Source organism: Macaca fascicularis, chromosome 7, assembly GCF_037993035.2.
Source record: "Macaca fascicularis isolate 582-1 chromosome 7, T2T-MFA8v1.1".
Taxonomy (NCBI): domain Eukaryota; kingdom Metazoa; phylum Chordata; class Mammalia; order Primates; family Cercopithecidae; genus Macaca; species Macaca fascicularis.
In genome coordinates, this window is record NC_088381.1 from 175,733,699 (window position 1) to 175,754,097 (window position 20,399).

Below are 20,399 nucleotides of genomic sequence, written 5' to 3' on the forward strand. Positions count from 1 at the left end.
TGGGTTCATCCGTTGCAAATTATTTATTACTTCAGTGCAGGGTGTTGATCATGGAGAAGGCTGTGCATGTCTTGGGCGGGAGTACGTGGGAACTCTGTTTCTTCTACTCAACTTTGCTGTGAGCTTAAAAAGGGCTTTCACATAAATGCAGTGTAAAGGGAGTGGCAAAGACATTTAGGAAGAAATGTCGGCCACTTCTTAGAACTTATATTTAGTCTTACCTTGTGATCAAGTAATCCTGATCCAAGTGATGTATCCATTCAGTTTTAAAATGTGTGTCCCCAAAAGCCTCCATGGGAATGTTTGCATCAGCCTGATTGATGGCCGCCTTTCCCACTCCATGAATGTTACTTACAGGGTGAAAGTTGAAAATAATATTTCCTATATAATTAGAGTGTATACGTCTTTCTATTGCTTCTTTTCGTCAATTACTTAACTCATTTTCTAAACATGTTTAAACCTCATAAATCCTGTCATCTCCTCAGCCCCAGCACAGCTGCCTCCTCCCTCAGGGTTTCTGACACTCTCAGGATGTGGTTTTCACACTGTGTCTGTTGCACAGTGATACACGGCCGTGTCCTCAGATCTCAGGCTGCTCAGCTCCATGTAGGCTGTGCTCGTCGATGTGTCTCTGGTCATGGTGACTCTGTCCTGGAACTTCTGTGCGTAGTCTGTGCCACCAGTTTTTGGGTTGATTCGTCCCATCCACTCAAGCCCTTGTCCAGGGGCCTGTCGCACCCACTGCATGTAGTAGTCAGTGAAGGTGTATCCGGAAGCCTTGCAGGAGACCTTCACTGAGGCCCCAGGCTTCTTCACCTCAGCCCCAGACTGCACCAGCTGCACCTGGGAGTGGGCACCTATGGAGAGTACACAGGAGTGTATGAGATCTCATTTGACTGGACCCAGTCCCCTCATCAGCCCTGGAACTGAGGATTCTCTTACCTGTAGCTGCTGCCACCAAGAGGAGGAGCCTCCAGGTCCAGTCCATGGTGAGGTGCTGTGCTCTGGGGCTTCTGTAGGGGAGGGATGTGGTTGTTGTGTGATGCTCTCTGGACAAGGACAGATCTGTATTTACCTCTGCAGACACCAGTGCATTTGCATATTCATGAGGCAGGTATTTCATAGCTCAGGCCACCCCACCCTGAGGAAGAAGATAGGTGACACGTGGACCACGCCACAGCGGGATACAGAGCTCCATGCCATGATCATTGGTTAATGATATTTGCTCTCGGACATGCTCAGATGTCGATGAAGACAGAACTCGTCTTACAGAAACCCAGAATCTCACAGGACATGGTCCTCAATGTGATTCCTTGTTCCTGTGGCTCACTGTCAAGGTGAACTTTCCCTGAGCCTTGCCCTCTGCACAACCAACTTCTGGGATGAGTGTGTCTCTCGACGGTAACACCCACTGAGTTAATAAAACAACCCCTCAATTCCTGACTATAAATACATTTGAAGGGTCTAGACATTTCTTCTTTTAAAGGTGGTTTACATTAATTTTTGAAGTAGGTATAGACTACATATACAAGAGAAGACTTGTATATGTACACATCAGTGCTTGCTAAATATTTATTTAACTTTTATGTCATCATTGCTTTGAAATAAGGAATATCCAGTCCCTAAGAGGAAACCCCTCCCCAGCCTCCTGTATTCCTGCTCGAGGGCTGGATCCTGTGCAGGGTGCATCCCAAAACCCACTGAAGCTCAGCTTCCGCCCTGCATGGAAGTTCCTGTTTGGTCTTACAGAGAATTTTTCTCCCAGCATCTCAAGCCTAGTAAGAAGTGGCTGTGCCCTGGCTCATACTGCTCCTTCAGCGACAGCGATTACTTCTCACAACAGCTCTTAGAATAGAAAATAGGCCTTAGAAAACCCAACATAATCTACAGGGAGACCTCAGCACAGCAAGCGAGGAATCACTAAAGCCACCAGGGAGCCCCTTCCCTGGAGCTCCAGATGCACTGATACGGTCCAGACACATGAGAAGTCACAGAACTGATGACAAATTTGGGGCAGCCTCTTTTTTATGATTCTCTGGTTGAAGATCATGTCAGATTATTACTTTACACACAGACCCTATGTCTCAGCGTCCCCCACCACACACACACACACAGACACAGACACACACACACACAGATCCTATGTCTCAAAGTCCCCCACCACACACACACACAGACACAGACACACACACACACAGATCCTATGTCTCAAAGTCCCCCACCACACACACACACACAGACACAGACACACATACACACAGTGGCATATTTGCACAGTAACGATCCTCAAATTTGCCCTCCTTCTTAGTGTCTTGCCAAAGAGAAGTGCTTCCAGCTCTGACCCTAGTCCTGTTATGTTTGTTTTTGTTGCCGTTGTTTTTGTTTTATTGTTTTGTTTTTTTTTCAAACAGAGCTAAAACAAGCTCAGTACCACAGAGATTGGGAATGTGTCTTCCCCTTGTTTTTGCCAGTTCTCACCTGGGAACCCTGCAGATGCCCCACGAGATGCAGATCTAGGGCCACTGAGGGAGAGGGTCGTGACCTTGGTCCTGAAGCTGTTGGTCTCAGAGGCTTTAAATCGCTTCACTCTCCTTGACTTGTTCTTTCCCACTGCCTTTGGTTTCCTGAAGTTCTAGTCCTTGGACAGAGTCTGTGCATTGCCACACTTTTCTCTCTAATCCAGATTAATCATGTTGTTGAGGAGGTGATTATTGGGTAGGGGAGCAGTATATATCCTTGAAATTGAATTCCAATGGTTTCTTGCTGTTCTTTCTCCAAGTTTCACCATTTACAAGCAGTCTCCAGTGGTACAGCAGATTTTCCTCCATCCTGTACTCCCACTCCTGGATGCAGCATCCACAAATAATTTTCTTGAGTCTTATCCCAGTTGTTTTATTAATTGTACCCCATTTCCATGACACAGGAAGGCTCAGATGAAGCTGTCTGGGATGGAAATTAATCCCTTCCCCTCACATAGAATAAAGATCTTGAAAAGTATTTTTTCTCTGTAGAGTCTGTCTGGAGGAAGATCTGAGCATATTTGTCAGAGAATAGTTCTCCTGATGAAAGTGCCATGAGACAACTTATTGGGATTGTCATCTTGAGGACCCAGACGTTTCTGGAGGGAATTCCATAACTGTGGAGTGTGTGGTCCCCAGGAGATCTTACCCTAACCCTGTCCACATCTGTCCTCCAGACATTTATGAAATTACCATGGAACTATTCCCGCCAGCTTGTGCTGCTAACCAAAGAATCACCCAATTTATAAATTTAGAAATGAGACTTTATTTCTAATAAAGGGTTGATACTGCAGGGCAGCCATCTTAACAGGTTGAGAAGCAAAGCCTCCCACAGAGACTGTGAGCAGGCACTTCAAGAGAGGGAGAGATGAGAAATGAATTCAAACAAATGGATTGGCCAAGTGGACACACTCAGCAGGCTATAGAAGGAGCTATGGATATTCACATGGGGTGCAGGCTCCATGTGTAATAAGCAAACACACATGTTACATTCATTTCAGGTTTGCGTTGGGGTGAAGACTTAAGAACTAAATGAATTGCAGTTGGGCCCTGCACATCAAAAGGGCTTTGTGCAGGGACAGAAAGACACACAGTGCACACCCTCCAGAAATTGGCCAGGACAAGTCCATGGTCAGTGGTTTCTTCTCAGAGAAAGTTACAGAAATCAGTCTCTTGTCCAATCAATGCTCTATTTATGGCTGTGGAACAGGGGCACAGTTACCCGATGCCTGGAGTCCATGAGCTGCAAATGTTTTAATATTGCTTGTCTCAGGACCAGGGCTCATTTAACTGTTACAGAAACAGAAAAACCCCTGTGGAGGTTACAACATTTTTTCTCTTTTTTTTAACTGTAGGGATGAGTGACTTAATCCTTGCCCGGTGTGACCTTAGGTCTTGTTTACAATTTGGTATCTTATTGCCACAGAAAGTTTGTTCCATCAGACTGGTGATCACTATTGTAATGTCTTTCTAGCTTTGGGGTCCAGGTTTTCCCTGCAATTTCATTTCTTCAACTCATATAAGAAATCATTGACAATCAATTTTCCAGGCTTATATTCTTGTAAGAATGTGGGTGATGATTGACATGCTCTTTACATATTAAAGCAGAAACCAGAAGTAGCTTCAGACATCACCAGTGACCCGACAGAAGCAGCAGGAATCTCATCTCATTAAGTGTAAGTGGCACCACACATGTAGCTGAACGTGCAGGGACACAGAATACCCACAGCGCAGGACACATATGATAAGTTTTCATGATTCTGGGGCTCTGCTCAGGAATCTGGAATTCACATGGCACTACAGGGATGGACTCAGTTGTCTCTCGGGTGATACTGTGTTTTGGAAGCTTATTTCCACTCCTGCAGTGGATCCAGTAGCTGTACCCGGGTCGGCACCCCTGAAACAGAAACTCTCATTAATTAAACACAGGACCCACCAATAAGAAAGCTGTCCCCAGGGAAGGTGCAGAGCAGGGACCTCTGCGTTTGGGAACCTGCGGCTGTACAGGGAGGTCAGGAGTGTGACCCATTTCCTTCTCCTCCCCCTGCTGGCTGCACCGGGAGCTTTACATTGCAAAGTATATAAAATACGTGATAGTTATAGGGAAATGCAATACAAAGATGAAGGAATGAGGAAACCGACATGAAATTAAAATAAAACTAATATGTTAAATAAATGTAAAACACTATAAGAGATTATTATGGAAAAGACAACAAATATTAAAAACCTATGTGTGTATGTGTGTGAGGTAATATTCTTGTAAACTAAATCATAATTTATTTATAACGTTCTTCAAATTGATACAGAATATTCGCATTTGATTCCCAAAAAGATGGAGAAGGTTCTGGCACCAGGACTCCAGGGCCATGCTAGTGATTTTCCCTCCTATATCCTGAGGACACGTTGATTCCAACTCTGAGGATCAGGCTGCTGAAATTGACATGTGAGAAGAGAAAGTGGGATTTTCTGTGGGAAAAGACTGGTGTGAACACAATTTTCAAGTAAATAAATTCATTATACCATGAGACACACTGCCATCTTGTTAACAGTGTGTGGATTTTGACATTAACATTATTATTATCAATATTGTTGGGATGTTCCCTGGAAAAGGATCAATTGTTACAGAATCAACTTGAGTCGTTTTCATTTCAGTTTTTTCACACTTCTAGCTAAATTCACCAAGTTTACTGTGTTAGAGTTTGGAAAGTTCAGGGCATGGGTCACCAAAATGTAGTGGAAGGTCTCCCGATGGTTTGATATGGTTCAGCTAAAGGAGGACCCAGGATTTATCCAGAAGCTCCCTTCCTTGTCTAGTCCACATCTACTCCTCAGTGAGCCCCTTCCTACCTGAGTCCTGAGCATCTCTGTGGTCCTGGGCAGTGCACATCTGGGGCATCTGCTTCCTAGTGTGCATCCAGAGCAGAAGTGCCGCTGTCCCTAAGGCTTGAGAGGGAGCTGGGCCTCTATCCACCCAGGAGGCCCCACCCTGAGCACTGGGATTCCTCCCACAAGGAGACAGAGTCAGCTGAGTGCCCCCCACTTCATAGAACTACTAGGAGGCAATTTTAGTCAAATTCCAACACACTTTGACTATGCAATCCAGCAATCATGCTTTTAAGTGTTTATCTAACTGACTTTAAAAGTATGTCCACAAAGAAAAGCATACATGAATAATTACAATAGCTTCATTTATATTTTCCCAAAACTATAAACCTTCAAAAAGTTCGTCTGTAGGTGAATAAACAATCTGGTACATTCACATAATGGAATAATTTTGCCGTTATAAAGAACAGCTATCAAATCCTGAAAGCACATGAATGAAACTTAAATGCATATTTTTAAGTAAAATAAACCAGTCTGATAAAGCTACACGATATATAATTTAATTTACCCAATAATCTGGAGAAGGCCAAACATTAAACAAAGTAAAAAAAGTTTGTATTTGCTAGGAATTTGGATAGAAGGTGAGAATGTATAAAAAATAGAAGACTTTAAAGGATGACAAAACCATCACATGTAATATTGCAATGGTAGATATGTGATGTCATAAATTTGTCAAATTCCACACAATGTACAGCAGGAAGGCTAGACCTTACTTTATAAAAAATTAAAAGTAAATAAGAGATTAAGGATCCCAACATGGAATGCAGACTATACAGAAAATATCTGATGTCTGTATAAATGCATAAAACCATTTCACTTAATAAAGCAGGTCAAAAAAGCTGCTAAATAGCTTTAGAAATAATAAAGTGAATAATACTAAAAATTAAAGAAACTGCATGTCAGCACTGTCTAGTTGATGTGAAATTCCTCTAGTTGATGATGAAGTTCCACAAAGGAGCGCAGCTTGCCAATTGTGATTCTACGCTACGGGAATTCCAGAATTAGACAACACAGGGAATAGATAATGTGCATGGTGCAAGCTCATGGTAGATCTACCATTCTGGGGTCAGGAGGATGGTGGCCCTCTTCTCACAGCTCCAGTAGGTGGTGCCCCATTAGGGACTCTGTGTGGGGGCTCCCACCCCACATTTCCCTTCCACATTGCCCTAGCAGAGGTTCTCCATGAGAACCCTGCCCCTGGAGCGAACTTCTGCCTGGACATCCAGACTTTTCCATACATCCTCTGAGATCTAGGCAGAGGTTCCCAAACCCTAAATTTTGGACTTCTGTGCACTGGCAGTCTCAACACTATGTGGAAGCTGCCGAAGCTTTAGGTTTGTACCTTCTGAAGCCATGGCCCAAGCTCCACATTGTCCCTTTTCAGCCACAGGTGGAGCAATTGGGACACAGGTCACCAAGTCCCTAGGCTGCACACAGCGTGGGGACTGACTGCACACAGCATGGGGACACTGGGCCTGCCCAACAACACCACTTTTTCCTCCTAGGTCTCTGGGCTGAGGGGCTGTGGTAAAGTCCTCTGACATGCCACAGAGACATTTTTCTCATTGTCTTTGAGGATTAACATTCAGTTCCTCATTACTTAGGCAAATTGTTGTACCAGCTTGAATTTCTCCTTAGTAAATGGTATTTTCTTTCTATTGCATTGTCAGGTTGCAAATTTTTCTACTATTTATGGTCTGCTTTCCTTATAAAACTGAATGTATTTAACAGCACACAAGTCAATTATTGAATGTTTTCCTGCTTAGAAATTTCTTCCACTAGATAACCTAAAACATCTTTCTCAAGTTCAAAGTTCCACAAATCTTTAGGGCAAGGGCAAAATGCCAACAGTCTCTTTGCTAAAACATAACAAGAGTAACATTTGCTCCAGTTCCCAACAAGTTCCTCATCTCCATCTGAGACCACCTCGGCCTGGATTTCATTGTACATATCATTATCAGTATTTTGAAAATGTTATTCAACAAATCCCTAGGAAGTTCCAAACTGTCCCACATTTTCCTGTATTTTCTGAGCCCTCCAAAGTATTCCAACCTCTGCCTGTTACCCAGTTCCAGGGTCCTGTCCACATTTTTGAGTATCTTTTCAGCAGGACCCCACTCCTGGTACCAATTTACTGTATCAGTCCATATTCATGCTGTGGATAAAGACATACCTGAGACTGGGAAATATGCACAAGGAAGAGATACAATTGACTTACATTTCCACTTGGCTGGGGAGGCCCTCACTATCATGGTGGAAAGTTAAATCCATGTCTCACATGGTGGGAGACAAGAGATCTTTTGCAGAAAAACTACTCTTTCTCATTAAAAAATCGGATCTCATGAGACTTATTCACTATCACAAGAACAGCATGGAATAGATCTGCCCCTGTGATTCAGTTTTCTCCCACCAAGTCCCTCCCACCACACATGGAAATCATGGGAGTACAAGTCAAGATGAGATTTGGTTGGGGACACAGAAACAAACCATATCAACTACAATTATTAAAAAATTGTAGGTGGCATTGGTGTCCCAGAACTGGGAAATTAGGGGGATTCTCTGGGGAAATTGTCAGATGAAGAAGAAATTCCAAACACTGAAGGAAACACATCCTTAAGCTCCATCTGCACCTGTCTCTGTGGTTGACTCTGATCAGTGGGTTCTGAGCGCCCTCTGCAGCTGATTTCCTACATGTGTTCTTGCAGGACGTGTGTGTCTGGGCTCACACTGATCTCCCCTCACTTTGTCTCTAAGACATTAATACACAGCAACGTCCTGAGATCTCACAGTTTATTTGCAGATAAAGGGACTTCTTGGAATTGTCTCTGGAGATGGTGAATCAACCCTTCATGGCATCTGCATAGTATGTGCTAGTTCCATCACTACTAATTCATGAGACCCACTCTAGCCCCTTCCCTGAAGCCTGGTGGACCGAGTCCATGTAGCAGCTACTGAAACTGAACCCAGAGGCACCACAGGAGAGTCTCAGGGACACCAAAGGCTTTACCAAGCCTCCAGAAATCTCCACCAGCTGCACCTCACACCGGACACCTGGAAACACAGAGACACAGCGATCACAAGCTGACACACATATCTACTGTTTCTCTCACTCATATACATCCACAATAAATATCTTCAGGTCTCCAGGAATCATCTTTTAAAATAGCAACAAGAAAACCCCAGCTCAGCCCAAATTCTAAGGTGAGTCATTTGTGTTCAGTCCTCAACACCAAATAGAAACACATATGAATACTGGGACTGTCTGTTCTCTCCCAGAGCCACAGGGTCAGCATATAGCAAGCTCTGGGATGGGATGCCTGAGGAGAGGACAGGTCCCAGAGAAGACCCTAGATGAGATGAGCAGGAATACTATCCTTCAGGAAAACATAATGTTATATTATGTAATTATGCATGAATTAACACTTAGAAGTCACTATCTTATTTAATTTTACTTATCTGCCCGATATACATTTAATATAGTTTTTAATGGTACATTTTACAGAAAAAAAAATACTTACAGAACAAAGCAGTTGTGCAATGCATCCAAGACCTCACATCAGGACAGAGTTATCCCCATTATCTGCTCCTGTGATTGTCACCACTGAGGAGTGTGTTACCCTGAGACAACTCCAGGGCAGGGTGAGACATACCTTCTGAGGTTTGCAGAAGCACACAACTCTTATGACAACTGTGTGTGATTTTGCTGTATTTGGTGTTCACCTAAAATATATAGAAATAATCAGAGTTCATGCATGCGAATTTTGAGGAGTTGGCAATGTTTCAAGTGTCGTTATTCATTTTCATTGCTCATTCTCAGCCAATATATTCACTTGTTTTTTATTACTGATTTATTTTAGTATAATTAATAATATTAAATCCAAATTTGTACTATACAATTTGGAAATGTTGAACTAGGTATTCAATGTTTTAATCAGGACATTAAGTAAAGTGGGACCAATTCAATTAACCCCTTAAAATTTATCTCAGTTTTCTGTAATTTTATCTCATCATTCTATTACTCTTGCCATCCCATTCTCAAACAAATTCAAATTTTCTCCATGTTATTTCAGAATAGTTGCAATATGAGTAGTCTATACAAATGGAATTGTATGATATGTGTTATAATTCTTTAGCATCTTTTATTAGAACACTTACTGAGAATATAGTCAAGTTATTCTGTGACTCAGACATGCCTTGACTGTAAGGCCGAGTCGTTTTCCACTACATGAATATATCTGAAACTGTTTAATTATTCACCTATAATAGATATTTTATTTGTTCTCTCAGTTGCTATCTTTTATGTAGGAAGGAACTACTCAGTAAAGAAAAGTAAAAAAGTGAGAAAAATACAACCATATTCTACCTCATTGACCATAAACTTGAACAACTACTAATAAAAGAAATAAAACATGTACACATCAGAGTTCATGTCACAGGGCAAATTAAAAAAAAAATGCAGTCTAAGGTGACAGGTGCCTGAAGGGAGAACCAGGACCCACATATTATTGCACCTAGGTCTGTTCCCACTGGATGGCATTTCTGGTAGAAAAAGACTAACCTGGATATATTTCGTAAGTGGCTTGAAGATTGATGTGCTAATGGTGTTAGAGTGTGAAGCTTCTAGTGCTTGTAGGCTTTTTCTACAGAATTGAGGAAAATTCCCAATTTCCCCATTGCTGCTGTGTTGTGTTTATTGGGGGAGAAGAACAGGAGCCACTGCTGAATTCCTGAATCCTCTTCCACTATTTCTAAGAGGCAAATCCACCAAAACTCCTCTATGGGCACTGTTGGGGTCAACAGAAACAGATTAAAACAAAGGGGGATAGGGTGTGGTGATGTCTGCAGTACCCTGGAAAACAGTGAGGAAGGAAGAGACACTGAAGTTAAATAAATATATACTAAAAAGAACTATTACCTTGGTAAACATGATTGGTTGCAGTGATCATCAGAAGTAAACTGAGTTTCCAGACATAGAAGAGATAAAGTAAAGGCCCTTGGTGCTTCCCTGCATATATACTGAGGACAATAAAAGGCTTTGACAGAAGAAGGGAAGTTGAAGAAATAGTCTGAGGAGCAGTCACCAGGAGCCAACCAGAATAGTTAAAACCAGTCCATAAAGTGGTGTTTCATCTACATAAGCAGCTGAGGAAAGTAAAAGAAAGTCAATACCATGCATATGCTGAGTTATTGATAGAAAAGCATTTACAGTTGTGTGACTGACACAACGCAGAAAACATAAATCTTTGCATGAACAGACAGTTTGGATTGAGGATACACAATTCTTATTAAAATTATACTGATAAGTCATCACTAGCATTATTGTGAAAATACGTAGGACTATAAATTGAAATGAATCTATGGTCTAAGTTGAAGATTTTGTAGGTGAAAAAACAAAAACAAGACAAAACATGAGTTACAAGGAGGAAATGCTGGAGGTCCTGGGGTAAACCTTTGCTTTACGAGGTCAAAAAACAGCAAGTTCAGGCCGGACGCAGTGGCTCAAGCCTGTAATCCCAGCACTTTGGGAGGCCGAGACGGGTGGATCACGAGGTCAGGAGATCGAGACCATCCTGGCTAACACGGTGAAACCCCGTCTCTATTAAGAAATACAAAAAACTAGCCGGGCGAGGTGGCGGCCCCTGTAGTCCCAGCTACTCGGGAGGCTGAGGCAGGAGAATGGCGGGAACCTGGGGGCGGAGCTTGTAGTGAGCTGAGATCCGGCCACTGCACTCCAGCCTGGGTGGCAGAGCGAGACTCCGTCTCAAAAATAAATAAATAAATAAATAAATAAATAAATAAATAAATAATAAAAAAAATAGCAAGTTCAAAAAGGAAACCCCTCCCTGCCCAGGGACCTAGTGTGGAGCTGCCTCCTAAGGGATTCTCCTAAGTGGTTCTGAGCACCCCCTGTTGTCCTGAGCGCCCCCTGGTGGTTCTGAGCGCCCCCTGCTGTCCTGAGCGCCCCCTGGTAGTTCTGAGCACCCCCTGTTGTCCTGAGCGCCCCCTGGTGTCCTGAGCACCCCCTGCTGTCCTGAGCGCCCCCTGGTGGTTCTGAGCCCCCCCTGCTGTCCTGAGCGCTCCCTGGCCTCCTGAGCTTCCCCTGCGGGTTCTGAGCCTCCTGGTATCTTAAGTGTCCCCTGGTGTCCTGAGCCCCCTGATGGTTCTGAGTGTCCCTGGCAGTTCTCAGGGCGCCCCCGGTGGTTCTGAGCGCCCCCTGGTGGTTCTGAGCACCTCCTGGTGTGCTGAGCACCCCCTGTTTTCCTGAATGCCCCCTGGTAGTTCTGAGCGCCCCCTGGTGGTTCTGAGCACTCCTTGGTGTCCCGAGTGTTCCCTGGTTTCCAGAGAACCCCTTGGCCATCTGAGCTCCCCTTGTATTCTGAATGCACTCCTGGTGTCTTCAGCACACCCTGGTGGCCTGAGCTCCCCCTGGTTTTGAGCACACCCTGGTGACCTGAGCGCCCCCTACTGTCCCGAGCACGCCCTGCTGGTTCTGAGACACCTGGCGTGCTGAGCGCCCCCTGGTGGTTCTGAGCACCCTATGGTGTCTTGAGTCCCCCTCTGGTTTCTTGAGTGCCCCCTGGTGATCTGAGCTCCCTTTGCATTCTGAGCATCCCCTTGTGTTTTGAGCACACCCTGGTGTCCTTAGCACCCCCTGGTGTCTGGAAAGCCCCGTGGTGATCTGAGCATCCCCTTCTATTCTGAGTACCCGTGGTGTTCTGAGTGCCCCCAGTATTCTGAGCACCCTTTGCTGTCCTGAGGGTGTCCTAATGGTTCTGAGTGCCCACTGGTGTCCTGAGTGCCCCCACTGTCCTGAGTGTCCTCTGGATTTCTGAGTGACCTCTGGTGGTTCTGAGCGCTCCCTGGTGTCTTGAGCACCCTCTGGTGGTTCTTAGCCCCGCCTGGTGTCCAGGGTGCACCCTGGTGATCTGAGCACCCCCTTCTAGTCTGAGCACTCCTGGTGTTCTGAGTGCCCCCGGTGTTCTGAACACCCTCTGCTGTCCTGAGCACCCTCAGGTTTCCTGAGCACCGCCTTGAATTCTGAGTAACCCGTTGTGCTATGGGTGCCTCCTGGTGGTTCTGAGCGCCCCCTGGTGGTTCTTAGTGCTCCTCGTTGTCCTGGGCACCTTCTCATGTCCTGAGTACCCACTCGTGTGCAGAGTGCCCCCTGGTGTCCTGAGCTCCCCATGGTTTCCTGAGTGCCCCCTGGTGTCCTGAGCTCCCATGGTTTCCTAGGGAACCTGTCCACACTTTTGGGATGAAATGCAGAGAGGGTGGAAGGCAGCTGGGGAAGCTGAATGCATGTGATGGAAGTCGGTCCTGAGTGAAGTCGGCCCCTGAGTGAAGGAGAGAGGGAGGAGGACTGGGTGGAACTTTCTTAAACTTCTGTACTGTTCTGGGAAAGTTCAGCAAGGTCACTGAGACAGAGACGTGTCAAAGTTTCCCAAAGGGTACCCCTGTGAGTCCCAGTTGTGACTCTGCTCAGATCAGTGCAGAGCTCGTTCTTCTCCTGAGAGTGGAGCACAGGACGTGGCTCCAGCACCAGCCGTGGTAGGGACGTCAGAGGGCAGCCCTAGGCATCTGGCTGTGCTCCCTGCAGGTGGAGGGAGGAAGGTGCTAATTCAGGGCCCACACACTGTGGGTTCTATACAGAACACGCACTTTTACTTCATTTCTGTGGATAACATAGACACAATCATGCGCTCTGTAAACAATAGTGATTCCTACATTTGTGCCAATTGCTTTACTTCTTGATTCTGCACAATGTCCTGGAACGGAATTGCCTTTTTCATGTGGAACGTGACAAATGTTGAGGACGTGTGTTCCCCACTTCCATCGTTTTTCTCAATGTACAGAGATCCTGAGTAGCATACAGCTGGCCCTCCTTCTACACTGTTCTTCTCCTCCCCACAAGAAGAGCAGAAAATTACACGAGTTTGAATCTGAGGTGGGATCTATTCTGTGCACCTCAGAACCTGCAGAGACCCCCACCTTCAGATCATCCTGAAACTAAAATTGTCAAAACCTTAAGAAAATCTTGAACTTCCTTGTCCAAAGTTTCTATCCATAGCTCTACAGCATTATAGTCAACTCCCTCAGGGAGACATCAGTTACTAGCGTATGATTTGGTAGCTGGGAGGCCTATAAATTTACAGATTTGCCCCCAGTGCTCACCTCTGTCCTATTGCATGCCTGACAAAATATTGAAAGTGATGACTGAATTTTACTGACTGCATTCATCAACAGATTAAAGCTACCATTTTCCTACATCTTTTCAACATCCTCTAATGACAAACCAGGAAATTATATCTATTGGAAGAAACATCAGGGTATAATATTGCTCTTTAACCACGTTCGAAGGAATCTGAACAGATACTTTTAACCACAACACAGCAGGGAAATTGCAGAATGTCATGATTTGGGTTCATATTTATAAGCTGTAAATGAAAAATACAATCCTAAGACCCCAAACTGACTATATAGTCCATCTGTTGGCCTAAGGCGGGCCCCAAAAACCTAAAACCGAGTTTCCAGCCATGATGAAACAAGAGATCAGACACGCCTCATTATACCCACTCCTTTCTGCGGTTTAGACACAGCAATGGCCAGCACTATGTTAAAATAGAGATCAGAAAACTGACAGAACAGACTCCCTGTGACAATAAGATGTCAAATTATAAACAAGACCTAAGGGCATGTCAGGCAAGGGTTTTGCCACTCACTCCTGCTCTTAAAAGATAAACTATGTTTTAACTTCCAATAGGGTATTCTTTTTCTCTAGTGGCTCAGTAAGCACTGGCACTGAGACAAACACTGTGAAGACAACTGCAGACTATCCCCTGATGAACTTACCTCCTGTTCCTCAACCCATAACCCCAGCTTTGATGGAACACTAGACTGATATGAGGAACTATCTCCTGATCAGAGATCACTGACCATGGCCTGGCTCTGGCCGTTTACAGAGGCTGCACACTGAGTACCTTTGTGTCTCTGCTTCTGCTTTTGACACATAGGGCCTGACTGCAATGAATTTAAATGCTAAGTATTCACTGGTAAGTGAACAGGGGTCACATGTTACATGCATGTTTGTTCAGTATGCATGTGCTAGGACTACCTCCATGAACATCCTGAGCCCCTCCTGTATCCTGTTGATTTGTCAGTTTAGCCAAACCATTCAGCAGAAAGCTTCTGCCAAACCCCTGTATCTTGGGAGTGCCTTTCTCTCATCTTTACCAAGAGCGTGCTTTCCAGCATACGGGATAGCTGTAACACTTGACAAAAAATAAACTCTCACTTTCCTAATTTGTCGATTGTGTTTTTTTTTTTATTTAAAACAACTGAAGATTAAATTCAGAACTTCGTCTAATTATAAGGCTACTTTAGTAAAGGATGACAAACTGAGCATTTTCGTATATCCTGTAGGGGCCTGTGATATCTTGAAGCAGGAAGCTGACCTGAGAACTTCAGAACAAACTGTTGACTGTGGATAATGAAAAGCCCCCCCGCCCCAGGACATTGATTCAGCACCCCTGCATGTCTAATTTCTTCTTCTCTTTCTTTTTATTATGTACTTATAGTAATAAAACTTTTTATTTTCTTTAGACCTGTTTGCTTTTCACATATAGTGGACCCTCATCTCTTTTTTCACTCATTTTCTTAAGCTGCTAAGGAGAATAAAGTGTCAGGTCTTATTTTTGGTGCCTCACTGCTGATGAATTAAGGTTTATTCTTCCTCCTCCTTTTCCCCCACACATGGGAAATCTAGTAAGAAATCATGGAAGTTCCCTCATCTGATGCCAGTGTGAGGTTAAAATAACACAAGTTCCTTCTCCTGAGTAAAAACTCCCACCCTGACACCACCATCAAATCATTAGCCCTGAGCCAGACTCCTTTCCTGCTCTGTTGAGCCAGTTTGGAATTTTTTGAGAGGCCTGTGCCACTCTCAGCAGACACCTCAATAATAGAGTTGGTAAATCTTTTCATATTCATTTGGGATGTGAGTGTGGAGCTGTCAGACTCAACATCCTCAATAAACATTGGTGGGGTCTCTCTCCCTTTGCCCGGGGACACCTATAATGGGAGCTGTGAGCTTGGAGCCCTGACAGTGACCACCACGGGGCCTTTCGCCTTTTGCACTGGATGCGAACTCCCTGTGCCCGGATGCCCGGCATGCACTGTATCCTGCCTGCTGCTCGCTGGCCATTGGAGTTATATTGAGCTGGGCTGCCATGTTGAGTTAAACATAGTTTCTTTTATACATTTAGCTGATTAACTTCAGAAGCATTGATAACTTATTGACATTGAGAAACAGGAGTCAGTGACAGTAGGTGACTCTGCCTTTGATGCATGTGAGAAAGTTTTTCTCTTGTTACGACAAATGTTTCCTCTTCAGAGACTTCACAGGAAGAACAGGATGAGCAATCCAGAGAAGTGCCCCAGAGGAAACTGTTTTATGGAGAGGAAGCCACAGGGCTGACAGGAAACCAGGCCTTAACCCCCATCTGCACCTGCCTGAGGCTGGCTCTTGTGCTCAGTGGATCCTGAGCGCCCCCAGATGGTCCTGTGCCCACTTCAGGGGGGATTGTTTTTGGGCACACACAGACTTTTTTTCTAATTCTGTTTCCAAAAATGGAGACGAGTGAACCGTGAATCCATGCATCTCAGAGAACACAGCACAGCAGAATAACACCCCCTCCCACTGACACACACACACATTACGTAAATCTTATTAAAACTACTGAAAACCAAAGGCAATTAGAAATACATAGAAAGGCAAGTGGAGGTGAGCAGAGGGGGCACTCCTTCCAAAAGAATAGAAAAATGACGACAGCATTCTTCTGGTTAACCCTTACAAGCAAGAAGAAAATTGATGGTATCTGTAAAGTGTTGCAAGAAAAGTCAACACATTATTTTATAACCCATTGATGTTCTCGAAAAAGTGAAGGAAAAAAACTGTTCCATTTCTCTTTGACGGCATGAGGGGTTCAGTGAATCCAGGCCCTCATGAAAGGAGTGAAAATTATTTTGAAATATTACAGGGTTTGGAAAGGCTCTAAGCTTCTGCCCAAGCCTCCCCTGAACGCTCTGCTCCTAGGCTGAGGAAGAAAAAAGTTCATCTTCGTCTCCACCTGCAGAACCTTGTTTAGGAGCTCCGTCTCAGGAGAGAGGGGGCACTGGAATTCAGTCATAAAATATGATCCTTAATTTAGTTATAAACATCCTAACTTCATTTATAACAGAATGTAGAAAAGTTCAAATCATGCCAGTTTTCTAAGAAATAGTGGAGGGTGTGGTGAAAGGCCCTTGGAAGGAGATGGGTTCATGTACGGGAGATGCAGGCTAAACTGCAGGGCTGCTGGCTTGCAGGAGAGAACCAAGGACGGGGAGAGCTGGGGAACATTCTCTTGTGGTTAGAAAAATGCTGGACACTCTTCAAAGGAGCCCATGTTAGTTCGGTTCAGTCTGTGAAGCAATTCAAACCTCAGTGCATGGTTGAAAATGTAGAATTTTCCATCTGCAAGTGGCGGAGCTCAACATCTGGACCTGGTCAGGAAAGAGACAGAGAGAGCCCAGCCCAAACCACTGACACCTGAGGATGACCGTGGTGCTGACAGCTGCGTCCCTTTGATCTTTGAGACTGACATCTCTCACTTAGCATAATGCCTGGAGTTCAACTGTAATGATTTCCGTATCAGTCATTTTTTAAAATTATTTCTGATAGTGTTCGATCAATTGATACTTCCTACTTTCTTTACCCATTCCAATTTTGAGACATTCATGTTATTTTTAGCTTCTAAAGCACACACACACACACACACACACACACACACGCACACACACACACACACAATATCTTGAATATTAGAAGTTTGGGTGCATATAAGATTGTATTTCTCTGACGCAAAATTCAGGAGTGGCATATTTAGGTGATGTGTTAAGGGTATATTGTGGTTTTAGCAAAAACTAAAAATTATTGTCCTGAGTTGCTGTTTCATTTGCATTCCCGTTAGCAATGCTGTAGATTCTAGGAACTTCGAATGCTCACCAGCATTGGTATTATCTGTATATTTTACTTAATTTCAGTCATGCATGTTGCATGTTGCAGGGGGAAGGACTTGCTCTTCAGGCCACCTTAGGTGTTGAGGACAAGAGTAGCCACATTTGACAGAAACCCTTTAGTGATACATTTCAGATCTATGCATTTTTCATATGTGTAAATTTTTTCTTATATAAATAAAATCAATATCGTGAAAATGGTCATACTGCCCAAGGTAATTTATAGATTCAATGCCATCCCCATTAAGCTACCAATGACTTTCTTCACAGAATTGGAAAAAACAACTTTAAAGTTCATAGGGAACCAAAAAAGAGCCCGCATTGCCAAGACAGTCCTAAGCCAAAAGAACAAAGCTGGAGGCATCACGCTACTTGACTTCAAACTATACTACAAGGCTACAGTAACCAAAACAGCATGGTACTGGTACCAAAACAGAGATATACACCAATGCAACAGAACAGAACCCTCAGAAATAATACCACACATCTACAACCATCTGATCTTTGACAAACCTGACAAAAACAAGAAATGGGGAAAGGATTCCCTATTTAATAAATGGTGCTGGGAAAACTGGCTAGCCATAAGTAGAAAACTGAAACTGGATCCTTTCCTTACACCTTATACAAAAATTAATTCAAGATGGATTAAAGACTTAAATGTTAGACCTAAAACCATAAAAACACTAGAAGAAAACCTGGGCACTACCATTCAGGACATAGGCATGGACAAGGACTTCATGTCTAAAACACCAAAAGCAATGGCAACAAGAGCCAAAATTGACAAATGGGATCTAATTAAACTAAAGAGCTTCTGCACAGCAAAAGAAACTACCATCAGAGTGAACAGGCAATCTACAGAATGGGAGAAAATTTCTGCAATCTACTCATCTGACAAAGGGCTAATATCCAGAACCTACAAAGAATGCAAACAAATTTACAAGAAAAAAACAACCCCATCAAAAAGGGGGCAAACGATATGAACAGACACTTCTCAAAAGAAGACATTCATACAGCCAACAGACACAAGAAAAAATGCTCATCATCACTGGCCATCAGAGAAATGCAAATCAAAACCACAATGAGATACCATCTCTCACCAGTTAGAATGGTGACCATTAAATAGTCAGGAAACAGGTGCTGGAGAGGATGTGGAGAAACAGGAACACTTTTACACTGTTGGTGGGACTGTAAACTAGTTCAACCATTGTGGAAGACAGTGTGGTGATTCCTCAAGGATCTAGAACTAGAAATACCATTTGACCCAGCCATCCCATTACTGGGTATATACTCAAAGGATTATAAATCATGCTGCTATAAAGACACATGCACACTTAAGTTTATTGCGGCACTATTCACAATAGCAAAGACTTGGAACCAACCCGAATGTCCATCAGTGACAGACTGGATTAAGAAAATGTGGCACATATACACCATGGAATACTATGCAGCCATATAAAAGGATGAGTTCATGTCCTTTGTAGGGACATGGATGCAGCTGGAAACCATCATTCTCAGTAAACTATTGCAAGAACAGAAAACCAAACACCACATGTTCTCACTCATAGGTGGGAACTGAACAATGAGAATACTTGGACACAGGAAGGGGTACATCACACACCAGGGCCTGTTGTGGGATGGGTGGAGAGGGGAGGGATAGCATTAGGAGATATACCTAATGTAAATGATGAGTTAATGGGTGCAGCACACCAACATGGCACCTGTATACATATGTGACAAACCTGCACATTGTGCACATGTGCCCTAGAACTTAAAGTATATTTCAAAATATTTTTAAAATGTAGAAGTTTACAATTCAGTAAATAGTAAAATTAATATTAAAATCCTATATGAAATATCAACATCATTATAGGAATTAATAAAATGCATTCAAGTATACCAACTAAAATTAAATCCCAGAAATCAAAAAGATAACTGTAACATCTGAAACTTAATAATTAATGAGCAAATATTTCATAGAGAAGGAAAAAATTGTCAAGACATGTGGAACATGTAGTTTTTTCCAATCAAATGTCACTAAACTATACAATATTTAACCTGTCATTAGTATAAATTACCAATATTTTGTGTAATATTACAACTGAGAACAATTTTTAAAGAGAGAACGGATACTTGCATACAAATGAACTAAACGGAAGGTATTTTCAATGTTGGTCCAACCATTACACCTCTAACAATACCATGGTTTTGAGTGGGGCTTTGGAAAAAATATTTATTTATTTTATTTATTTATTTGTTTTGAAACGGAGTCTTGCTCTTTCGCCAGGCTGGAGTGAAGTGGCGCCGTCTCGGCTCACCACAACCCCCGCCTCCCAGGTTCAAGCAATTCTCCTGCCTCAGCCTCCCTCTTTTTTTTAATTTAACGAATATTTATTAAGCACCTACTTTGTGCCAGGCATTGTGCTAGGCACCCTCACTGTGTGCTGTTCCCACACCCACAATCATCTGCTTAGAAATTAAAACCAAGTAATGCAACACCGTCGCAACCATACAAACTGGGGGGCTAGGGGCAGTATCGGAGATGCAGGTGATTCCCAGGATAGAATATGCACCCACCAGAAGCCTGTTTTCCATCTCTCTGTAAGTCCCCACTAAACAGTTCTTTTAAAGCTTCCCAATGTTGTTAGAGAGGAATGTTGTTCTCTCTGTGCGCCCCAAGGCTGGCACCTGGTGGACCTTCAGATACTCTGAATGCTATTGGATAAAAGGGGCCCGATGGCCTGGTGTAAAGAATATCAGTATTTGGATGAGAAAATGCTTTTTTTCATTTCATATGGTTCCAACAACCCTTATGAAAGATATAAACATCCCTGCCCTGACTATGGAAATGTTGAAGGTAGACCTGGTTGTGGATTCCCGAGTCAGAATCTTCCAGTTGTCCACACCCTCACAAGGCCAGAGAAGTGAGAGGACATTTCTATTCTG

The 20,399-nt window shown here is 43.5% G+C and overlaps 1 gene segment (V, D, J or C); it reads right to left on the reverse strand.

The window, feature by feature from the left end:
- Positions 1-1,212, reverse strand: LOC107130515 (immunoglobulin heavy variable 1-46-like). The segment is given in 2 exon segments: positions 1-857; positions 943-1,212. Coding segments are annotated over 2 exon segments (498 nt in total).
- Positions 1,213-20,399: the final 19,187 nt, after the last annotated feature.